The sequence below is a fragment of the Prionailurus bengalensis genome, chromosome A2 (genome assembly GCF_016509475.1).
Source record: "Prionailurus bengalensis isolate Pbe53 chromosome A2, Fcat_Pben_1.1_paternal_pri, whole genome shotgun sequence".
Classification (NCBI taxonomy): domain Eukaryota; kingdom Metazoa; phylum Chordata; class Mammalia; order Carnivora; family Felidae; genus Prionailurus; species Prionailurus bengalensis.
Window position 1 is genome coordinate 131,068,770 of NC_057348.1, and position 26,045 is coordinate 131,094,814.

At 35.4% G+C, this 26,045-nt stretch overlaps 1 protein-coding gene across 1 annotated transcript in view; it reads right to left on the minus strand.

The window, feature by feature from the left end:
- Positions 1–6,023: 6,023 nt before the first annotated feature.
- Positions 6,024–26,045, minus strand: part of BMT2 (base methyltransferase of 25S rRNA 2 homolog) — an 87,820-nt gene continuing 67,798 nt past the window's right edge. The window contains exons 4-5 of the mRNA XM_043589299.1: positions 20,958–21,072; positions 6,024–9,247 (exon numbers count right to left, since the gene is read on the minus strand). Coding sequence (XP_043445234.1) covers positions 8,618–9,247; positions 20,958–21,072 — 745 coding nt within the window. The 3' untranslated portion in view covers positions 6,024–8,617. The remainder of the gene's footprint in view (positions 9,248–20,957; positions 21,073–26,045) is intronic.

Consider the following 26,045-nt stretch of genomic DNA (forward strand, 5'->3'; position numbering starts at 1 on the left):
TCAATTCTAGCTCGAAGTTCCCTTTTTCTTTTTCATTTTTTTTTTCAATGCTTTGAAATAAATTGTAGGAAAAAACTTTCTCCCAGAAGTTGATAAAACTCACCTGTAATACTCTGGTTCTCGTGCCTTCTTAAAGGAGAAATTATTTGACTCCCTTTTCAATTTCTTTGTGACATCCCTTTTTTTACCATTACAATTTTCGTGTATCTGTGTTGTTTTTCTTACTAGATGGAAGCCTCCTGAAGGCATGATCTGATTTAGCTGGGGATCAGAACTCAATACATAAAAGAATACCTACAACAGTGTAATGCAAACACTTAACATAAGCATATTTTATTCAATTTTGTGCCCAGCTTTTGTGGAACTAGCTTCAAAAACATATACTGCTTCAGACATCCACATTGATTAGGCAACTCAGGTTATACATAATAGTTGCTTAATAAATGATGCTTATTATCATGACTATTGAAAGGACTTTATTTAGAATAATGGTACTTTTTAAAAAATGTGTCTTTTCTGTTGCTATTGTTATAGTTTTCTAGACTATTATTGTCAAGTCTCCAATCTGTTCTTTTGTTCAAGGCCTTTGTAATGTCAAACTTTAGTGGATGGATTCAGACAAGTATTCCCATGGAAGAGCTTATATTCATAACTTGGAATGTGATAGAAGCAATAGGAGGTGTGCTTTTGTGGAGCTAGAGAAGTCAGAATTTGAGAAACTGTACTATGTTTCAAGGGTTTTCTTCCCACTTGATGAAACAATCCTAATCTCTTCCTACGCTTAAGTAAAATGGGTTATATTCCTGTTGGAGAAGGTCATCAAAAAAATATGACTGCCACTTGACCCATGAACAGGGTCTGGGTGATCAGAGACTCTTCCCACGTTCCCCTGTCCTTGGAATGTGGGTTCTGCTTGCCTTTCCTGCTCCCAGAGGCTGCTGCAAGGACATAGCCTTGACATAAGGATGTGGTATTGAGAACACCTGAATGATACACATTACTGAACCCAGTTAAGGCCTTTTATAAGCTTTGAAGATGTAATGAGCCAGTGCAGGGATCCATTTGTCTTTCTGCTGCCCACGACAAACCTTATATAGAAGCTCTCTTTGCTTATTAAAACTGCCACCTACCAGGCTGGAGTGGCCTCTTTCTCTGGTCTCTCCCTGCCCTTCACATCCAGGGCCTGTTTCAGATTACATCCAGAAAGCTCTCAAGAGGTTTGTGAACCAATAACTACTTCATATTAACTGTTGTCCTTCATGGAAACTCTTTCATGATTAATAAGATAGCTGAATCAAACATACTGAAGCAGTGGTTACACATTTGTATTCATCTTTTGGAGAGACGAGACAATCTTGTGTTGAGATTTCTTTTGTAGTTTCCAATGAAATCTTGCAGGGTAGGTTGTAATGGTTTGGGTGCCTTATATGTCCTTTCCTGGGAATTCGTTCGGGAGAGAATCAAAGATGAGAAAATTGAACACTATTTAACTTAGTATGAGCTGAAGGAGTAGATAGCACGGATTTTCAGTTGGTGGTGATGGTGGAGATGAAATGGTCAGTGTGCATGGAAAGCACAGTATAGTCAGGACGAAGAAAATAGAAACAGGGTTATTGATGGCTGTTTGCTAAAAAAAAATAATAGAAACTACGTGTTGTATTATCCTATGTGACAAGATTGTGTTATTTGTTTTACAGATACTTTAGAAATCTATGAGTAACCCTGCAAATGAATTTTGTAGATTAAGAAACAGGTCCTGGGAAGAATTTGCCCCAAATCTCATAGTAGTTACTGGTAGGAACCTATCTGGAAAGTAGTTGGAATAATGTTTCCCTTACATGAATTAAGAAACTGCTGGAGTGCTACATTTCTTGGGGAACCAAAGAGGTCAATAAGTTCAGTCTTCCTTAGATGTAGTAGCTAATGATTGTCTACAAACTTAAATTCTTTCATTGGCAATGAGAGGGAGGTAGGGATTGGATAGCACTGTCACGGGCATGGTAAGAAAGTAGTATCTGAGGTTAAGATAGAACAAATTTAAATGGATAGGAGTAAGTAGAGGGGAGAAAAATTATATGGCTCCAAATCACTACATATCGATGTAAGTAATATTTTATATAAGCCAATTCAGACTTCTCTAAAGTATAAATTGACCTACATCCTGATTTTGAGAATACATTAATAAAATAACCGAAACAAATCACCCCATAAGCTTCATGAACTAACCATCAGCCATGGTCCCCTGTCCTCTCCGTTGCATTTTATAAGGTAAGATGAATTCGTTTGCAAGTATTTATTGATCACCTGCTTTGTTGCAAGGCACTTTGCTAGGCTGAAGATATAGAATAGATGAGGGACTTGCCCATATATACAGACAAGGAAAAAGATAACCTTCAGATAATTAGTTATGCAGAGGCTTTACAGTGATGTGAAGAGACTACTTGATTATCTGGACTGGGAAGGACACCTTGAGGAGGTGACGTGTAAGCCAAGATCTTAATAACAAAAATGAACTAGTCCTACAAATCCAATATAAAAGGAAGAAATTCCAGGTAGAGGGACTAGCTGGTGCAAGGATGGGTACAGGATTGTTCTCCAAACCCCAACCCCTCTTCCCCTGGGGCTTTATCATAGAAGGTTAAGGAGAGCAATGTTGGAAGCTGACTTGGAGTGGCGGGAAGGGGCAACATTATTGCCATTTGGCACTTGCATGATGAGGGATATCCATATTTGAGTAAATTGCATCTAGATTGGTTATGAACATTGTGCCAAAAGGTCATGTGAACAGGTTTCATTGATAGGTACCACCATATGCTGCCATGCAGTATGCTATTGTGCAATTTTTTGTGCCTTCTATTAAAGCTAATGCACTTACCTTTTTTTTTTTTTTTTTTTTTTTTTTTTAAGTTACACTGTCAGCCCTGAAGAGCACAACAGGCATCTATTCCTTACAGTACCTAGTCCAGTGTAATAGTGCAGTAATTAGGCCTCAACTAATGAATCTGTATTTGAGTGAATGGTAAAAAAACTTGGCTTTTAATCACTGCTACAAACTGTATCGCTAACTTGAACTAGCTATTTCACAAATAATCCTCATAGTTAGTAAAAGGGACCATAAGGTCCAGTTGATCAGTGAAAATTCATTACTCAAAAACAACTCTATTTCCTAAGTAATACCGTATACAATCTAAAATGAGCTTTTACAAGATCTGAGCTCGCTCTCTTCTAAATTTCACGTTCTTTGGGAAGTGAAATTATAGAAGTTATTATCATCTACCTATATTTGTTCATAATACTATCTCTACACGAGTGATGTTAAAATGTTGTTCCTTTTTTACACTTGAGAACTTTTAGGGAGAAAAACATTTGTTCATTAAAAAATATCTTTTGACTTTTTGAAGTATAAAATTGATGTTAGCAGTTTTTGTGTGTCCAGTCACTAGCGAAGAGATGATTTATCACCTCCTAACTCCCATTCCATAGCTGCTTATTCCAGCTGGAACCATTCTCCAGGCCACCAGGGTCCCCTGTCTTGGTAATACTTGTGGTTAGACAAGCTCCAAAAGATCACCTTTCCTGTCGAAATGTTTTCTTCTTACTCTGAAATTCCCAGGTCCTTATTGTTTCCACAGTAATCTCTCTGGAATGTTAATCTGTGCTAATGCTTCAGTGAGTTCAGAAAACATAAGGGTCCGTTTTTATAGCCAAGCCATACAGAGCCCCTCTTTTGTCTCAGGTCTGTTTAAGGAAACAGACTGTTTAAGGAAGCATCTTTTTTCTTGCAGGAAGGCTCCAGGAATTTGGTCTGCCTACCTCTCCTCTTCCCAGAAATCATCCATCTACCTTATTTCCAGGGAATGGTTCATCTATCCTTGCCTTTGACAAACACATTAATTGTTGGATTCCTAATGAAAAGGCCTATGGCAGTTGGGAGACTGGTCCTTTTTGCTGACTTTATTTTTTACATTTAACCTGTCTCTGTAGACTCTGTCATCCAGTCATGTGTTACAGGAGTTTGAAGAACTAAATACTGGCCTTGGCCACGTTTGTATCCTTCTTCCTGGGTACAACAGGCGTAGCTAAAGTGTAGCATTAGCTGTAGAAAGGATTCGTAGATGTAGGTGTAGGGAACAAATATAAAGGACTTAGATGTGGATTCTACAATAGCTTTATAAAAAATGTGTCCACAAATCATTTTAGTCTTCTAGATACCTGATTTCTCCACACCAGCTGAGAGAACTATAGAATATTAGGCACTACTAAAGGATTTACTTGTTTGTGACTGCCTTCAGTAGTTAAGACCTATACACAAAGTATGCAAGTATATTCGCCTGGCTTTTTTCCCTAAAGAGCTGCATATAGGCCTGGGTTTAGGAAATACTATTGGCATTGTCTTTTGAGCAAGGCTCAGTACCATTTTTTATGGTTTACATGGGCATTCTAATCTAGTAATAGTAACAAGTTTGTTTTATAGCCCTCTATTTATAACAAATTCAAGAAACAAATCTGCAGCCAGTATCTATGACCGAATTCTTTGGATTTTACTTTAATTTAGGAAACACACAAATATGTATGATCTTGGTACTACCAAAGGATCCAATCTTAGAAATAGTTAAAATCTATGACAAAATAGTTGTCAATGTTTCTGATTACTATAAACATCAGTGACATTAATAACCAGTGTTTTATATTGCAAAAAGCAGAATAGCTTTCTATTCATTGAACAAGTGTTACGGAAATACAAAGTCGAACACTTACTGATGTTGACCAAAAGTTACCACTCAACAGTGCCAGATGTAGATTTCTAGTTGAAAAAATGCATACAAAACTACTGAACTCATTGTTAAATTTAGGCTAAAACATTCGAATCAAAGTTTAGGATAAAGTCTTCTCAATTATGAGTTCCTCCAATAAGAAAAATAGGACTTAGAAAACCCAGTATTTCCTTCCTTCTATAATAGAGTTCCTTAATGAAATTGTTAGCTATTGTAGCTTTTTTATGGAGTATTGTGTAACATAGGCCACCACTAATAATCTTGGGGAACTTTTCATTGGTAGTGGATTGTGGATATGAAATTTTTATTGTGAACCATCATGGAGGTTACTGAAGTTAAATATCAAATTTTCATAATATGAACATTCTTTGTAAAAACATTGGGTTTTGGACTAGTAATTAAGAAAATTTTGTCTCCACCTTTGCTATCATCTAACAATTTGTAACACCTAAAAGGAACCAAATGTTAGTGTGTGGGCCCTTGAAGAGGAATACCATTGTAGCACTGTGCTCAGAAAAATGTGGGGAAATGAAGTAAAAGCTTGATTCACCCCCCTTTTTTACCTGCCTTTTACCATCAGAGAATTGGTTTGTAGCTTGCACTTTTCTAGAGAGATGAACAATATAGCCCTCTTATCTGCATTGTGTTTGTACTTTGTTATACAGTTGTGTTTAAAACTTTCTTGTATTTTGTTCCATTTTTGGCAAACAAATTAAGGGACTTGAGCAGGGTCAAAGATCTATCAGTAGGCAATCATTCCTAGATGGAGGTATTAACCCCATGTAGAATGCTTTTCTTCTCCATTAGATCATAAATTCCACAGAAACAGGGGACTGTGACAACCCCAATCCTGATGTTTCCTCAGCATACTGTGTAGATTTCAAACATTTGTTCCATAAAGAACTGTTTGATCTCATGAGAAAGCCATTTGCTGCACAAAAATAACGAATACACTTCTTTCTCATATAATCATTAATTTTCAAGGAAAGTAGACATAAAATGAACTAGAATTTATGCTTGTTAATACTTGTTTGTCATGTATTGTCATGCTGCTTATCAATCTGGTAGTCAATTGACTTTCTGGATCTTGGTGAATGAATTTATGGAATTAAGAAATTTGGGTAGATGAATGCAGCTGGAAAATTGCAGATGTGATTCAGATTCTAAACTGCATCCCAATTCCAAAATCATTTAGTAAGATGGGTCAAAGACCACAAAATTTTCCGGTTACAAGCAGTACACAATGAATATTAGAAAATTTAAAATTTTTAATAAATGTGCTTTGTTCACAAAAAGTGAAAAAATACAACAAACACAAACATACATTTTTCAGGTATGCCACCTCCCACTGTTTGGCAACTATGATATAAACCACTTTTGATCTAGTCATGATCCTGAAGAATCTAACCAAATGATCATTTATTTTTGAAACTCCAAATTCTTTTGGAGACTCCTGTTGTGAGACAGGAGACCCCTTAAAACTTGTATCCAAATGAAATCATTCTTGAGAGTACCAATACAGTATTAGAAGGCTCTGTTAACGTCTCCTCTCATTACATATACAATCTGGCAGCAAGCCGCAGGACTGCTTATATTTTAACACTTAAACGTTAATTGGCTTTGGTGGAAAATGTATTAGTTTAAATTCTGTACCAACCTAATTTGAAGCTGAATTTACAGTAACAAATGATATTTATAAATCCAAACAAATTTATACTAAGTGGGAGTAGGTTTTATAAACAGACTTTTCTTTAAAGTACTACTTAAAATACATCATGCACACTTTGGAGCATAAGCAGAATCAACATCTGTAAACAATCAGAGGAATTTATAGCACCAACATTTTAGCTGTAACACAAAGGCTGACTCCAAGGTCATACTTACACCAGCCTCTCAAAACCAATGTTGTCATTTACTTTCAAAGCACTTTAATGAGATACATTGTTTTCTTTGCCCTTAAGACAGTATTTAGCCAAACCGAAGGAAATGGGCAGTATGGTAAAAGAGGTACTACCAAAACACAGTTTTGTGTTACCTTAACGCTGTTTTTTTTTTTTCCCTTCTTTTGTGGGAGCTACAACATGTGACTCATAGTGCTTAATTGGAAAGAAAAGTCAATCCTAATTATTGACTCTTAAGCTACTGAAAGTAAATGAAACATTTCATGTTATTTCTCGCATATTTGAGTAATCGATATTACATTTAGTCAACTGACCTTTGTAGGTGAATTACAATCCTGTAACTTTCATTAATTTAGAATGTGAAATTTAATTTGAAATATTGGGCATATATACGCAATCATTTATATCTTAAAGGGTAAATTTTGTATTTCTAAATAAAGTTTGACATTCAAAGTTAACTACGGCAACTCACAATAAGCACAAAACGTCAGTTTTACCAAAGAAGTGCAGTTTATGAAATTTAGGATCAACTATTGAAAATGCAAGTTTCCTTTAAAAATACACACACACACACACACACACACACAACATTAACCATGAATTCTGAAACTGTGATATTTCAGTGCAAAAACCTCAGTATGAGGTAATTTTAATGTATCAACCACTTGAAAAAAAATCCACACAGTGGCACTCTTAAAAATGATAGTTTACATGACAATTGCTGGCTGACAAGACAATGTGGACTAAATGTTCTCAGCTATTTAAACTAATCTTGTCTTGTTTGGACATAATTTTCTCCTTAATCACTTGCTTCTGATTCAGAAACACAGAAAGTCACTTATTGTGGAAAGGGAAAATTCCCACAGCCAACTAATGGTTTATGTATTCAAAGAAAATTTTCTGCTAGAATTCTGATAGAAATTAGAATACCGAAAGGTCAAAACCATGTTATGAGCTCACTAGCAGAGGGTTAATGTAGAATTTTTCTATGTAATTCCAGACTAGTAGTGCAGCACACCTCCTTAATGGAAAGGTGAGGACCCTAACATGGCTGGTCTAGACAGAACATAAACTCTGACAAGTGCAAACCCTTTCACCAAGGTGTTTCAGGTCAGGATTGAGTATTGTCCCTTGCTTAAATAGAAAATTCTGGAAATGAAACCTAAATTTAAAAAAGAGTGAATTCTCACAGTTAGATACACTTAACACCAAGGCCTAAATCAATATGAAAGATATGAACATTCTACTTTGGCAATGGTGTTTATTGTCTTGTACTAATGGATTTAGAATACTTGGGGGATTAGAAATACTTGGGGGACTAGAAAGATTAGAAATCTTTCCCCAAGTGTCTGCTGCCAAATGAGCAAAAGAGAGAGAGGAAAAAAAAGATGAATTCTAAAAAGTTGAAGAAATGCTGGTCATCAGACAAAACTGAACAGAAAATGGCTTTCTGTAACAGATAACAATTTAGCTAGAAAAGAGAGTAAGTGCATCACAAAACAACTAAACCAATCTATCTGTGTCACATTTAACTTGTGAGTCATCAAAGTGCAAGCTACAGCTTTCTACATATCTTTTCTCATTGCAATGGTTTAAAGTCAACACTGAAAAGATTAAAAAAGGGAAAATACATAGCAAGTTACGCTTCATTTTTCACAATAGCACTAAAGAAAAAAAGGTACCTTTCTATGATATCTTAGTGCTAAATGCTAAAGTAACAGTGGTTTCTGCTATGACAGGAGTCACTCTGCATGAAACTTTAAGCTTTCTATATAAGAATAAATTTTAAAATCCAGAAGTAGAAAAAAATAGCAAACTCTGTAAACCTTTGCATTTTTTCTATGCAAACCAGGTTTTAAGTACTGAGTTCGTGTTAGTATTTCTGATTAGTGTAAGCAATTAGTTTAGGAGTCTGGACTGAAAGGGCCTTTTACTTTGATATTAACTTAAAAGTAATATGGGATCTTCTAGCTCATAGAAAGGAATAGAGCTGGCTTGACTTTCTCCAGAATCTGAGTCATATGGAGCATCAGGGAGCTCTGTGAAACCATATGCTAGTTGTTCATCTTCTATATCTGATCGAACGTAGCACGAAGGGTTAGAATATTCCTCCTCTTCTATACTGTTGAAATCTTGAGGAATATATAACATTCCTGGGTAGTTCCTACTAACCAAGTCACTTGTGGTCTTTAGGGAGATTTTTCTAAATGCCATCAAATGCATATGTGAAAACTTTGAATACTTGAAACGTTTAAAGCCCAGGGACTCTATAGCAATCTTCCAGCTTTTCATCATCATAGCATGACGGTTCTGATGGGAGGAATCAGGTGTGATGATAAGCAATAAACCATTTAACACTAACAGTTCATGGGCTTTCTTGCAGCAAATCCATCGTTGGTAAGGTGATGGAAAATAAGAAAGAAGGAGAGAGAAAACAACCACATGGAAAAGTTCTCCAGGAAGAGAATCAATAGGGTTTTTCAGCTGCTTTAAAAAGGCATCTATAGCATCCTGTGCAAGCTGGAGTGGCTGCTGAAGCTGCAAGTTCAGGAAGTCACATTTATATACACTCTGCAGAAAGGGAAAAAAGGACTCATTAAGAATTTGAAAATGACTTCCATCCTATTACACAGATTTTACAACGAACTATTTCACAGCATTTCTACATAATCCAACCTTTACTTTTGAACCTTTCCCTTCTAAATTATTCCACTTGTACAGACACTGAACCTAAACTTTTACTCACAATAATCTTGAAGAGTAATCAAGCCTGGAGAACTTGTATTCATCATTAAAAAACTAAATATTTCTGTTGAACAATTTGAAATTTAATTTGCGTAAGAGTTTACAGGAATGATTTATCTAAACTTAATCATATTTACATTCACTTCAACATTTACAGTTATCAAAAACAGGTCAATGTAAAAACTTTAAACAAGAAATACCATGAAATAAAGATGAATCAAGGACATCAAAGAGGATAATAAAAGAAAGGGGCATTATAAGTTGGTAAAAGAAGAACACCAAAACCTTTGAAATAATGAAAAATGTCATTGAAACCATTAGCTACCTTAAAAGTAATTTTAATTATTACATTTATTCTATCAAAAAGTTAATACCTGGTTTAAAACAACACATTAAAATTAACTTCAATGATCATGGAAACACCACAACTAAGGGAATAAACAGCACTGCATAATTTGCTGAATACTACAACTCCATGAAAATGACCCAGAATAAAAATTTAAAATTAGATAAAAATTAGTTGCCCTTTTCATAGAATAGTTTAGTGCCTTATTCTTGCTAGTAGCTGGACAAGCCGGTCATGTATGTGCACTACAGATTAGGCAAAGTGAGATGTAAAGTTCTATTACACAGAAAAAGATGTATGTTTTTCTTCGATTTGCTATTTACTGAAGTATAACTGATGTACAAACAAGTATTAACTGATGCACAAGCATATTTAAAAGGTACTCATTGATAAGTTTTTGACATTTAAACATTCATGAAACCATTCCACAATTAAGTTAATGAATAGACCTAACACCTCCTGAAAGCTTCCTCATGAGCCTTTATAATCCCTGCCTTGTACCCTTCCTGTTCTTCTTCACCACTAGGCAATCATTCATGTGATTTCTATCAGTATAGTTTGTATTTCATAGAATTTTATATAAATGGAATAAGACACAATAATGTATTGTTGATTTGTCTCGCTTCTTTCACCTAGTACAATTTTCTTGAGATTCATCCACTGTTTTACATGTATTGACAGTTCCTTTTGAATTGCTGTAAGGTATGCTACTGCATTAAGGATATATCACAGTTTGTTCACATACTGTTTATGTACATCTGGGCTATTTCTAACTTGTGGCTATTCTAACTTAAGCTGCTACGAATATTCCTGTTTGACTTTCAATGGACATGCTTTCATTTCTCTGGAGTAAGTATCCAGGAAAGGCGTGGCTGGATCATATACTAGTAGGTGTATGTTTAACTTTTAAAGAAACTCCAAAACTGTTTTCAAAAGTAGTTGAACAGTTTTTCATTCCCACCAGGAGTGTATGGGAATTCCAGTTCCTCCAAATACTCACCAACACCTGGGATAGCTAGCCTTTTACACTTTAAAATCATTGTAACAGAGGTGTGTAGTGGTATACTGTGGTTTTAACTTGCATTTTCTTAATAGGTAGTGATATTTATCTTCTTTACATGTACTTATTTGCCATCTGGATATCTTCTTTGGTCAAGTGTTTATTTAAATCTTTTGCTCACTTAATAATTGGGTTGCTTTACATTTAAAAAAAAACAAACAAACCTGTTTTATTAGTTCTGAGAGTTCGTTATTCTGGACACGAGTTCTTAATCAGATGTAGGACTTGAAAATACTCTCAGGTAAATTCCTAGCAGTGCTATTGTTGGTTCACAGGGTAGATCTATTTTTAATTTTTTGATGAACCTCCACACTGTTTTCCACAGTGACTGCACCAGTCTGCATTCCCACCAACAGTGCAAGAGGGTTCCCGTTTCTCCACATCCTCTCCAGCATCTACAGTCTCCTGACTTGTTCATTTTAGCCACTCTGACTGGCGTGAGGTGATATCTGAGGGTGGTTTTGATTTGTATTTCCCTGATGAGGAGCGATGTTGAGCATCTTCTCATGTGCCTGTTGGCCATCTGGATGTCTTCTTTAGAGAAGTGTCTCTTCGTGTCTTCTGCCCATTTCTTCACTGGACTATTTGTTTTTCAGGTGTGGAGTTTGGTGAGCTCTTTATAGATTTTGGATACTAGCCCTTTGTCCGATATGTCATTTGCAAATATCTTTTCCCATTCCATTGGTTGCCTTTTAGTTTTGTTGATTGTTGTATGGAAACCAATTTGACTATAAATTTCATATTTAAAAAAATACTCTCAGATTGTGGCTGTCTTTTGTTCTTTTAACAATGTCTTTGAAGAGGAAACATTTTACATTGTGATGAAGACCAATTTATAATTTATTCCTTAATAATGGACTATTTTTTGTGTCATATCTAAGAAATTTTTCCTGACCCAACATTAGGAAGTTTTTTTTTTCAATGTTTTCTTCTGAAACTTCTATAGCTGTATGTTTCACATTGAAGTACATAATCTGAGTTTATTTTTGTATATGGTGTGAGGTATGGACTAAAGTTTTTTCGTTTGTATATGGATATTCAGTTCTTCCAACCATTTGTTGAAAAGGCTATCTTTTCCATCTGGGTTGAAAATTAGTAGTCCATAAATTTGGTCTTATTTGTGGGCCCTCTCTTATACTTCATTGATACTCTTGACACCAATACTGCAGTGTTTTCATTACTGTACCTTTAAAATTTTGAAGTCAGGTAGTGTTACTCTCAAACACTGTCCTTTTAAAAAGTTGTTTTAGCTATTCTAGGTTCTTTGAATTTCCTCACAAATTTTAGAGTAAGTTTTTCAACTTTTACAAAAAAGCCTGCTAGGATTTTGATCAAGATTGCCCTGAATCTATGAATAGGTATTGAGAAAACTGACGTATTTACGATATTGAGTTCTTCCATGAATAAACATGGTATATTTCTCTACTTAGGTCTTCTTTAATTTCTCTCAATAATGAACAGTTTTTGGGGTGCTTGGGTGCCTCAGTCAGTTAAGCATCCCACTTTGGCTCAGGTCATGATCTCATAGTTCATGAGTTCGAGCCCCAGGGCTGGCTCTGTGCTGACAACTTGGAGCTTGGAGCCTGTTTCAGATTCTGTGTGTCTCTCTCTCTGCCCCTCCCCCAATCATTTTCTCTTTCAAAATTAAACATTAAAAACATTAAAATAACTTATAGTTTGCAATATATAGGTTTTCTCCCATCTTTTATCAGCTTTATGTGAAATATTTTATATAAATATGTTAAGTATTTCATATTTTTGATGCTATTGTAGATGGTATTATGTTTAATTTCTAATTGATTGTGGCTAGTGTGTGTAGGTAAGTTTGCGTGTGTATACACACAGTTGACTCTTGTATATTGATCTTTTATCTTGCAACTCTGCTAAACTCATTTATTCTATTGGCTTCTCTCTAGATTCCATAGAATAATATATGTTCAATGTCATGCATGAATAAATACAGTTTTAGTTCTTTCCAATCTTGATGCCTATTACTGCTTTTTTTTTTTCTGTCTCTATTGCACTGGGTAGAATTTACAGAGAATGCTATATAGAAGTGGCGAAGGTACGTATTCTTTCCTTGTTCTAGTGGGGAAAGCATTTTTGTTTTATTATTAAGTATGATGTTAGCTGTAGGTTTTTCAGACAGCCTTTACCAGGGTGACGGAATTCAGTTGAATTCCTTCTGAGAGTTTTCATAAGGAAAGAATGTTTGGATTTTTATCAAATGTTTTTCCTATGTCTATTGAGATCTTTATTAGTGTGCTAAGGTGAAAAAATAGTTTTTTGAAGTTAAACCAATCTTGCAAACAAAACTTGGTCATGATACATTACCTGCTTTGAAATATAGTTGCATTCAACATGCTATAACTTTGTATAGAACACTTTGCATGTATGTTCATAAAGAAAGTCTCTGGCCTTTTAGAAGACGTTGGGTAATATACCATCCATTTCAATTTTATGAAAGAGTTTGTGTAGAATTGGTATTTCTTCCTTACTGTTAGTTGATTTTACCAGTGAAGCGATGTAGGCCTGAAATTTTCTTTTTTGGACAAGTTTTTAACTGTCTATTTAAATTTCTTTAATGCATTTAGGGCCGTTCAGGTTATTTATTTCTTCATGAATAAACTTTGGTAGTATGTCTTGCAGGGAATTTTTCCATTTCATTTAAGTTGTGGAATTTATTGGCATAAAATTGTTAACAATATCTCCTTTTTATCCTCTTAATATTGGTAAAATCAGTAATGATATAACTTCTTTTTCTTAGTATGGCTAGTGGTTTATCTATTTTGTGGTTTATCACTTCTCAAAGTGAAACATACTTCTGTGTGGTTTTAGTGGTTTATCACTTCTCAAAGAGCTAGCTTTTCCTTTTATCAATTTTCCAAGGTGTTTATCTCCAAGTTTTCTATCTCCTTGATGTCTGCTCTGATAACTTGGTTTTCTTTTTCATACTTGGAATTTAGTGTGCCTTTTTTGTCTGTTTCTGGTTGGAAATTTGTTGTCATTGCTATGAAACCTTTGCTATTTTCTAATAAAGGTGTACAGGGCTATAATTTTCCCCTACGTAGTGCTTCAGTGATTTAGTGACATTATACGCAGTCTGATCTCTTAAGTTTTTATTTCTCTTCATTCCAAAATATACTCTAATTTCCCTGATGGGTTCTTCTTTGATGCTGTAATTTTTATATCAATTATTGAGACAGGGGTATTAATACCTCACTATAATTTTATAAATGTCTGTTTCTCCTTGCTATTTTATCAGTTTTTGGTTTATGTATTTAAGCTGTTTTTAGGTACATGAATGTTTAGGATTATTCTGTACTCTTGATGAGTTGACCTTTTTATTATTCTGAAATAACGTCTTTATTGCTGGTAATCTTTGCTCTGTCATTTGCTTTGTCTGATTATAATGTAGCCACATGAACTTTCTTTTTGTTTAGCCTCTCAATCTATTTGTATGTTTATAAGTGCATTTTTTAAAGTTTTATTTATTTTGAGATAGAGCTCAGGGGGAAAGGCAGAGAGAGAGAGAGAGAGAGGAAGGGAGAGAATCCCAAACAGGCTCTGTACTGCCAGAGCAGAGCCCAATGCAGGGCTTGAACTCACAAACCATGAGATCATGACCTAAGTGGAAATCAAAAGCTGGAGGCTTAAGCAAATGAACTACCCACGCACCCCTGAAGTGCATTTCTTACAGACAGAATATATTTGGCCATTGCTTTTGTTGTTTCATTTTCTTACTCAATTTGACAGTCTCTGCCTTTTATTAGAGTGGTTTTTTTTTATCCATTCAGTCAATCTGTCTTTTTACTAGAGAAGTTGGTACATTTACATTTGAAGTAATTATTGATAGGTGTGTGCTTATTTCCATTTTGATAATTATTTTCTGGTTTTCTGTAGTTCTACTCTGTTGGTTTCTTCTTTTGCTCTCTTCCTTTGTGGTTTGATGACTTTCTTAGTGGTATGCTTATTTTCCTTTCTCTTTCGTATATTTAGCATAAATTTTTGTTTTGTGGTTACTATGAGATTACATATAGCAACTCAGATCTCTAAGAGTCTATTTTAAGTTGACAACTTAAGGTTGATCCCATTGTGAAGCTTAACATGATTACTCATCCCCATGTTTTACATTTTCATACCACATTTTGTATCTTTAAATCTTGTGTGCCCTTTAACTATTATAATCACACTTATTTTTTTTTTTTTTACCATTTTTGTCTTTTAATCTTCATACTTTATAAGTGACTAAACTATTATGTTTACTATATGTTAACCTTTCCAGTGAGCTTTATTCTTTCATATTTTTAAAATACTAATTAGTGCTCTTTATTTTCAGCTTAAAGAAGTTCTTTTAACATAACTTCAAGGGCCAGGTAAGTGGTGATGAACTCCTTTAGCTTTGTTGGTCTGGAAAACTCCCTTTCTCCCTTTTTTTCCCATTCACACCTAGACATTTACTGTTGATTTTAATATGCAGTACATACCCAAATGTCCTCAATTATCCCCAAAATGATTTATTTTTTTCATAAGTGGCTCTTTAATCCCCATCACCTATTTTGCCTATCTATCTACCTCCTCTCTGACAACTGTCAGTTCTCTATGGTTAAGAGTCTGTTTCTAGGTTTGTTGCTTTCTCTCTCTTTCTCTCTTTTTTTCCTCCTTTGCTCATTTGTTTCTTATTCCACATAAGAGTGAGATCATATGGTACTTGTCTTTCTCTGACTGGTTTATTTTGCATTAGCACTGTCTTTCTCTGGCTAGCTCCATGCACACTGTTGCAAGTGGCAAGATTTCATTTTTTATGGCTAATATTCTATTGTATGTATGTATGTGTGTGTGTATGTATACACACACACATACACACACCACTTTGACCATTCACCTATTGATGGACACTTGGGCTGCTTCCACAATTTATTCTGACAGGTGTGAGGTGATAGCTCATTGTAGTTTTGATTTGCATTTGCCTTGTAAGTGATGTTGAGCATCTTTTGATGTGTCTGTTGGTCATCTGTATGTCTTCTTGGAGAAGTGTTTGCTCATACCTTTTGCACATTTTTTGACTGGGTTACTTTTTGGGTGTTGAGTTGTATAAGTTTTATATTTTGAGTACTAACCATTAATGGAATTTGTCTGTTGCAAAATATCTTCTCCCATTCAGTAGGTTGTCTTTTAGTTTTGTTGATTGTTTCCTTCACTGTGCAGAAGCTTTATATTTTGATGTAGTCCTAATGGTTTACCTTTGCTTTTGTTTCTCTTGCCTTAGGAGACCAATCTAGAAAAATGTTATTATGGCTGATGTCATAAGAGAAATTACTACTTATAGTCTTTTCTAGGACTTAATTATGGTTTCAGGTATCACATTTTGGTTTTTAATCCATTTCGAGTTTATTTTTGTGTATAATGAGAAAGTTGTCTAGTTTTATTCTTTTGCATGTAATTTTCCAATTTTCCAAATGTTATTTGCTGAAGAGACTTTTTTTCCCATTGGATATTCATTCCATCTTTGTCAAAGAATAATTGACATAATTGTGGGTTTATTTCTAGTTTTTCTATTGTATTCTGTTAATCTGAGTGTCTATGTTTATATGCCAGTACATCACTGTTTGGATTACTACAGCTTTCGACTATAACCTGAAGCTGGAATTGTGATACTTCCAGTTTTATTTTTATTTTTCAAGACTGCTTTAGCTATTCAGGTCTTTTGTGGTTCTGTACAATTTTAGGGGTCTTTGTTCTAGTTCCATGAAAAAATGCTGTTGGTATTTTGACAGGGATTACGTTAAATGTGTAGATTGCTCTTGGTAGTATAGATGTTTAAACAATATTTGCTCTCCCAACGTATGTGTCATCTCCAATTTTTTCATCAGTGTTGTAATAGTTTCTCCACTTCTGAATGGTAACTTTGCCAGGTAAAGTCCTTGGGTGGCAATATTTTTTCTTTCAGTCCCGTGAATATAAAATGCTACACCCATCTGGCCTGCAAAGTTCCTGCTGGAAAATCTGCTTATAGACTTGACTTAAGGGAGTTCATTTGTATGTAGTAAGTTGTTTTTCTCTTGTTGCTTTTAATATTATCTCCTTTTTTCATTCTTTTTCTTTATGCTGCTCTGAATGTGTGAGTTCCACTGCCTTGTCTTCAAGTTGATTGATGCTTCTGCTACTTCTAGTCTCATGTTGAATGCCTCTGGTGTATTTTTTAATTCAGTATTTATATTCTAAAGCTGACTTCTACTTGGTACCTTCTAATATTTTCCGTCTCTTTGTTGAAGTTCTCACTGTGTTAATTCATTCTTCTCCCCAGTTTGGTGAGCATCTTCATGACCATTACTTTACCTGACAATGAATCCAAATTACTTATCTCCATTTCATTAATTTTTTCCTCCTGTACTTGTAACTTGTTTTTTTTCCATCTGGAATGTATTCCTCTCTTTCTTCATTTTACTTGACTCTGTTGGTTTCTATATAGCAGATGACACGATAGCCTCTTGAAGCCAGTCTTGAAGGGGTGGTCTTGTTAGGAGATGAAACTTGTTATTCAACCCTGCCTCAGATCTTGGTTGTCTTTCAAACCTTTATGCTTGTCCAAGCAGCCTATTACATTTTTAATAGCTCCCAGTAGTTGAGGATGTGTTAAGACCTGTCAGTGTCTTGGTGGGGGATGATCTCAGCACCTAGATTCAGGCTGACTAGAAGCCAGACCTTCAGGCATCAGGTTTTAAAAATATGCAAATATATACAGTCCTGTGGGACCACAAATGTAAGCCCCCTCTGGCCTTGAGAACCAGGCAATCTGGAGGCATCCCCTGGGTGGCAAAGAGATCAGGGCTCCAGATGAGTGTGTAAGGTCTTTTCTGGGTGACAGTAGTGAGGTGGAGCAAGGCAGAGGGGGAATACAAGATGGCATCCTCAGCCTATGTTTCTTGAGAGCAGGTCTGTTTGACATTAAATGTGTGCCAAACCTGAAACAGGTCTCCAGGCTAAAGCCCCAGAAGAAGCAAAGAGGTCTCCTTCACAGAAATATTGGGGAATGTGCTTCAGTCTGCTGTCTGTGCAGTGCTCTCGGGGTGGGAGCCTCCTAACCTGCCAAGAACAATCTCTCCAACTGCCAGGGTCTCATGGGACCCAAGAATGCAAGTCCTCTACCCCCATCCCAGAGCCAGGTGATCAAGGGGTGTTCCCCAGGAGGCAGCTGCAAAAACTGGCACAATAGATGTGTGTATAGCTCCCCTCCAGGAGACCATGGCACTTAGCACAGCAGAGACTGAGCTCAAAGACAGTGCCCACCCTCAGAAATCTCTGGAAAGGATTATAGTCAGCCACATCTTGTGTTCAATCAGAAGTCTGCCACTCAGGCTGCAGTCGTGGTGATTAGCTAATAATCTTCCTTCACAGTAAGACTGAGCTCCTGGGTCTGATGCCTCTTGCTGTGCCCTAGGGGTGACAGCTGTTTAGGAACTTTCCTCATTGATAACAGTTCTGTGGGACCCGTGAGTGTTAAGTTTCACTGGCCACCAGAGCCAGGTGATACAGAGATTTACTCTGACAGTAGTCACAAAAACTGAGGTGCCAGACAGGGAGTATGAGCTCCTTTCTGGGTGATATGGACTATACTATTACATGGCCATGGTACAAGGAACACATGATCCCTTAGCCTACAGAGCCAAGAGGAGATCAAGAGGGCAGAGTATGATAGTATGTATCTCTAGAAGTTACATTTGGTATTTAAAGTATGTTCTATGTCTCTAAACTTTTTGTACATATAGGATACAGTCATACTGAGCCTATTTTAATGTCCTTGTTTCCTAATTTTAACACCTCTGTCAGTTCAGGGTTGGTATCTGTTGATTTATCTCCTCACCATGGGTCCTATGGCTGCCGATTTCTTTATTGGATGTCCAACATGGTGGATTTTTACCTTTCTGGGTGCTGGATGGCATTGTACTGCTATAAATATTCTTGAGCTTTGTTCTGGGATGCAGTTAAATTACCTGGAAACACTTTGATCCTTTGGGGTCTTCTATGATTTGTTAGGTGGGACTAGACCATTATTCAGCCTAAAGCTAATTATTTCCCGGTACTCAGGCAAGACTCTTCTTTGTACTCTACCCAATGCACTGTGATTTTTTAGGTTTCCAGTGTGGCTGATGGAAACAGGTACTATTTCCACCCTATGAGTGCCAGGCACTAAAACCTCTACCCTTTTCGAGTGGTACTTAACGTCTCTTGTAGTTTTCTCATTCATGTCATATACTGATCAGTACTCAGCTGAGAACTCAAGGAGGACTCTTGGCCCTCCAGGTCTCTGGAGTTTTCCCTCTGTGCAGCTCTCATATAATTGGTACTCTTTCCTATGAACCCTAGCTGCCTTATTCTCCCCAGGACTCTCAGCTCTGTCTCCACAACTCAGGGAAACATTTGGGCCCTGCTTGGGATTCCTTCTCTGGGTCATGTCCTAGAAACTCTAAAGGCCAAATGGTGGTACAATAGTAGGGCTCAAATCATTTATTTTTGTCTCTCACTGATCATTGTCCTTTATTACCTGATATCAAATGACTTGTAAATTATTGTGTGTATTTTGTCCACTTTGTGTTGTTTGAGGTAGGTTACTCCATCTTGACTGGAAGTAAAAGGCCCTTCATCTTAAAATTAGTTATAGCATTCTGGACCTGTGGAAGCCTGATGCTACTACTGAACTTCTGTATAGTTAGTTATTTTGCCTACCCCAGTGACTTTACAGTTGAAAGTTTATAGCCCTATCTATAAACAAATTTAGTATTTAAGCCCAAGGTTTAGAGCAAATGGGTCCCTAAAGGACATCTCTAATGTGTGTCTTGAGGAAAGAAGAAATCCATGTACAAAGCCCAATATATTTTAACAGTATAGCTCCTGAAGGCACAGGAATTCTCTGCAGTGATAAGCTAAGAACAGCTGTTTTACCATAAAGCAAACATTTGTCCACCTTTCAGAAGTAGAGATAATGGTAAGTTTTATTAGCATTTCTTCATTAAAAATTCAAGAAAAAAAATCAAAGTTGAATCTCCATGCAGGAACTTTTCAATAATAATGGCAACCATCTAGCACTCACTTAGGTAACAGGCACTGTGCTAGGTGTTTTAAATACTTCTTCTCAAGTACATATGGTACTATGAATACTTCTTCTCAAGTACATATGGTGCTATGAAATGTGCTCCATCACTAACTCCACCATACAGATGAGGAAACAGGCTCAGAGATGGAACCCCAGGTTGAACATAAGATTCCATTATTTTGTTCAAGAAGTATTTAATGAGTACTTCATGTACTAGGCATTCCTAGGTGCTAGGCATATAGCAGACTGAAAACCAATCCCTAACCCAGTTTACACTGTAACACATACTCTCTTTAAAACATTAAAAATGCAATATGTGGGGCACGTGGGTGGCTCAGTTGGTTAAGCTTCCGAGTTTGGTTCAGGGCATGATCTTATGGTCTGTGAGTTTGAGCCCCAGGTCAGGCGCTGTGTTGACAGCTCAGAGCTTGGAGCCTATTTCAGATTCTGTGTGTCTCTCTCTGCCCCTCCCTAGCTCTGTCAAAAATAAACACTAAGACTTTTTTTTTAAATTCAATTTGTCAATTTTTGGTGTGTAATGCTTTATCAAAAGTAAAATGGCAAACAACTTATGTCATGAAGAAAAAAAAATCTATTTTAAAAGTAGAGAAAACAATTTAACTAGTTTCATCTATGTACAAATAGCTGCGATTTAATAAAGTTTTGATGGTCTCCAAAGTCCTTGCTCTGGACATTATTCCATAAGGGCTCCATATCACAGTACACTTCAAAAAAGGATAAATACAAAAAGCCCAAACCTTATAGCTACCTGGAAATCTTTGCAATTTATTAGTCTCTTGATTACAAAAATAGACAACCAGGAAACAAAATAAAAGCCAGTATTATTTTAACCAGTACCATATTTGTCAACTAAATGCTCAAAAATTTTCATGGAATACGAATTTGCTTTTGACTAAAAATTTATCAACTTGTGCATAGGAAACATACTTGCTATTTCACTAAAGACATTGCTTTTTTCTTGGTAAGTATATGCATAAGATCTTCAAGTCTCAAAACAAAAGAGAACTATGCATACCTCTACAGCAGGTACAATATCTATGCCAACAGTTAGAAATTCTTCAAACTTCAGAAATGGGTTAAAGCAGCTGCCAACATCAAGTAATCTGATCTTTCCTGAGGTCTGTAGCAACCTAAAAATAGATTATTTTCAGTTTGCCTTTTATAGGATAAAACCAAATATAAGAAAAAAATTCAAACATTTGAGAAAAAGATAAGGTAAATCATTGACTAAGTTTTTGGTCTCAAGATCCTTTTACACCTTTAAACATAACTGAGGACCTACAGACCTTTCGTACATGTGGGATGTAGGTACCAATAATACCATATGAAAACTGAATAGTGAAAAAACAGTTCATTTATTTAACATAAGCAATAGGATTTTGAAAATGTATATTATACTCCTTAAATGAAAAATCTAGATTAGAAAGATAATAAAAAATGAAGAGATGTTTCACATTTTTTCAAGTCTCTTTAATGCCTGGCATAATAGAAGACAGATGAATTCTCATATGGGCTTTTGTGTTCAGGCTGTTGTAACATCACACACCCTATAGTTTGGAAAACCCTACTTTATGAGAGAAAGAATAAAGTTAGTATTATTGTAAAAATAATTTTTCACCCACAGAAATCCTCAAGTGTCTAAAATCCCGAGACCACTCTTTGAAAATTGTCCTTACAGATAAAGAATGCCTTCACAAATCAAATCTCATTAGTCAACAATAATATCCTTGGACTTCGGTTTGTCTCTGTAAATTACAAGAGATCAAAGAGGAAATCACAAATCATATTTTTTGAAGGAAAAATTTTAATTGTGTGCTCATGCCCAAAAAATGGTAGAAAAAGAAGGTAAACGAAATCAGAAACAACTATGATACTCATTGCAGGCAACCAACTTTATAACAATCTATGTAGCAGCAATTAAGAATAAAGAAAACAGTGGATTTTTTATTGGACCCAAGCCCACACTCCTAGTGTTCAGACAGTAAAGCAATAATAAAATTAAGCCGGAGACAATATGCCATTTCCAGTGATAATACAATTTCCTTTACAAGATTTATGAGAACATACTGGAAAAATAAAATATAGGAGAATAATTGGGTAAAAATAGAATCTTGGTTTGAAATGTAAGGGTAGAGAAAACCTGTACAGGTTCTCTTCCTGACATTTGGCTACCATTTTCCTTTGGATCCACTGGGAGACATTAAACTATTGACAGAAGGTTAAGCTGAAAAACGTACTAGAAGTCAAAGTAACAGGGTCGACTTTTTTTTTTTCCAGAAAAGGAATGCAAGAACTAGGGATTACATTTTTTTACCAAGAGCTTCATGTCCTAACATTTTATAGAAATGACCATACTCACCATTTCACAGAGTACATGGCAGTGTATAGCAACATAAAAACAATATGAACTAATTAAAATATTTTTGTCAATAAATTTTAAAAACTCATGTGAAGAAGAGCTATAAGGGTCTAAGGTTATAATGGGAAGTTAACTGAAGAGGCCCTTTTCTGTATCTGTAGAAAAACTCAATACTTCTGACAATGACCTCCAGATGAATGTTAGTTCTTGAAAGGAATAGCTAGCAACTCCACCAGTTAAAAGAACTGCTCATAGGGCTCAAGAGGTAATTTCATGTACTACAGCCACTCAGGAAACAAATTAGTATGTAGTTTGGGTGATGCATAGAACACAAAAAATGTGTAAAGTTGAGAATTCAGTTTGGTAATACTTGAAATAGTACAATACATTAGGTTTAAGGAAGTAAGGCCAGTAAACTCCTGTGGCACAGGTTCCAAGCTGCTAAACAGAGCAAAAGATCCAGTAGATAGTGGCCACAGAAATACCTGGTATTTAGCTGACGTTTGTTGCTAAATTGATAAAAACTTGAATACCCAAATCATAACAAGTTAGAATAAATGAAAATCTAGAACAATAGTAACATTATATATACAGTATTAGATAACCCTAGCCTCAAGATTATAGGGACTAAGAACAAGAGTTCTGGAATCAGATTAAGATCAAAACCAGATTCTGCCCTTGACATGTGTAATATGGGGACACACTAATGGGGTACCCACACTAATGAGTTATTTCCAAGATTAAATGAGATCACACATTTGTAATACTTGACCAATATTTGCCACATGGCAAGTGCTCAAAAAGTGGTAAATATTGTTAGCTGTTAATGCCACAGATGGAATTTTTTGTGGCTCATCCACTAATGATCTTCCTGAACATAGTAAAAGTAGAATTTTCCTCATATTAAATTATATAATAGTTGGTTCTGGTAAACTGGATAGCAAAACATTTCTGATAGTCTCTTAAAAAGTGCTTCTTGTAAATTAAATTTTGTATCTGGATGGAGTATTCTAAATCATTCAAGTTAATTCAACATTATGATAACAACCACCAATAGCAGTACCATGGTCTTATTAATTATCAGTACGCTCTAAGTTCATTTCAAATTCTTTGGTTTAGCTCCTTAATTTTTTATTTGCATCAAGCATATTTACAGTTTAAATAATCACAAAGTCAACATCCAAGTAATTACCATCCAGGTCAAGAAATAAAACATTGCCTACACCCTGGAAGCATGACACTCCCTGATGACATCCCTCAGCCCTTCATGTAATGGTAGCCACTATGTTGATTTTCATGGTAATCATACTCTTCATTTTCTTTTACAGTCTTAACCTATGGCCACATGCCTAACTAATATAGTTTTGTACTACACATTTGCTTATGTGACATTCTTCTTTCTTGCATAAATGTTTTTAAAAGTTTCATGCTTCATTGCCGGTTACATAAAGGAGGTCCATACTGTTACATGTGGTAATTAAAATGTTAGAGGTTAAAGACTGAGAAAAGAAGCAAGAGAGAAACAAAAAGTTATATATAATGGAAACCCCATAAGGCAATCCTTATATTCAAAGAACTGAAAGGAAAAAACCTGCAATGAAGAATACTCTTTCCAGCATGATTATCATTCAAAATTGAAGGAGAAAGAAAGTCTCCCAAACAAAAGTTAAAGGAGTTTATCACCACTAAACTAGCCTTATAAGAAATGTTAAAGGGAATACTTTAAATGGAAAAGAAGAGGCCATAAGAAGAAAATTATCAATAAAAATATGTAAAATATGGCAACATATATATAAAATGTGGTGGGGGGTAGTAAAAAGTTCTTTTAAAATGTGTTCTAACTTAAGTGACCATTAACTTAAGACTGTTAAACACTTAGGATGCTTTATATGAACCTTACGGTAACCACAAACCCAAAATCTAGGATAGTTACACAAAAAATAAAGGGAAAAAAAATCAAGAATACTACAGAAAGTCTTCAGTCACAAATAGACCAAGAGAAGAAGAAGGGAACAGAGAGAACTAGAAATACCAGGAAAAAATTAACTAAATGACAATAAGGAGACACTTATCAATAATAATTACTCTAAATGTAAATGGTCTAAATGCATCAACTGAAAGATAAAGGATGGTGGAATGGAGAAAAAACAACATGTATCTATACGCTGCCCTCAGGAGACTCACTTTAGATTTACACACAGACTGAAAGTGAAAGGATGAGAAGAAAAATTCCATGCAAATGGAAGCAAGGTGGGGGGGGGGGGGGAGGCCATGGTACCAATACTTGTATTAGACAAAGTAGACCTTAAAACAGAGACTAACAAAACACAAAGGTACTATCTAATGATAAAGGGGTCAATCCAACAACTGGATGTAGCAATTGTAATTACCTATGCTCTCAACATTGGAGGACCTAAAGACATAAAGCAAATATGAAGATATAAATGGAAAAACTGAGAATAATATAGTAACAATAGGACTTTAACACCCTACCTACACCAATGGATACATCAAACAGGCAGAAAATCAACAACAAAAAACTCTTTGAGTAACACATGAGACCAAATGAACTTAACAGATAAACACAGACCACTTCATCTAAAAACAACAGAATAATCATTCTTTTCAAGTATACAGGAAACATTCTCCAGGACAGATCATGTGTTGGGCCATAATGCAAGTCTCAATAAATTTAACATTGAAATCATATCATGCATCTTTTGTGACCACAAAGGTATGAAACTAGAAATCAATCACAAGAAAAAAACTGGAAAAAAAAAAAAACCCAAGTGGAGATTAAACAACATGCTACTAAACAGCCAATGAGTTGATAAAGAAATCAAAGGTATATGGAGCAAAATGAAAACAAGAATACAATGGTTCATAATCTGGATACAGGGAAAGCAGTTCTAAAAGGACATTTAGAGTGACACAGGTATACCACAAGAAACAATCTAACCTTTTACCTAAAGAAACTAGAAAAAGAACAAAGGCCAAGGTTAGTAAAAGGAAGGAAATAATAAAGATTGGAGCAGAAATAAATTAAAGAGACCCAACAAAAGAAAATGTCAATAAAACCAAGAGGTGATTCTTTGAAAAGATAAATGAAGTTGATAAACCTTCAGACAGACTTACCAGGAAAAAGAGGATTCAAATAAATCAGAAATGAAAGAGAAACAAAAGACAATATTAGGAAAATTATATGTCAAAAACTGGACAACTTACAAAAAAAATGGATAAATTCCTACAAATACACAATCTTCCAAAATTGAATCAGCAAGACATAGAAAATCTGAATACATTGATTGCTAGTAACAAAATTCAGTCAGCAATAAAAAAAAACCTCCCAATAAACAAAAGTCAAAGACTATGTGGATTCACAAGTGAAGTAAGTCTACCATTATTTGAAGAAAAATTAATATCTATTCCTCTTCAAGTAGTCCAAAAACCTGATGAGGAAGAAAGATTCCCAAATTCATTCTACAAGGCCAGAATTACCAAAGACACTACAAAAACAGAAAACTATAGGCCAACATTCTTGATAAACAGCTGCAAATATCCTTAACAGAATATTAGCAAATCTTTGCATTCAACAATCCATTAAAAGGATCATTCACCATGATCAAGTGGGAAGTACTCCAGGGATGCAAGGATGCTCCAATGTCAGCAAATCAACATGATACAGAGCATCAACAAAAAGGATAAAAATCTTATCTCAATAGATGCAGAAAAAGCATCTGACAA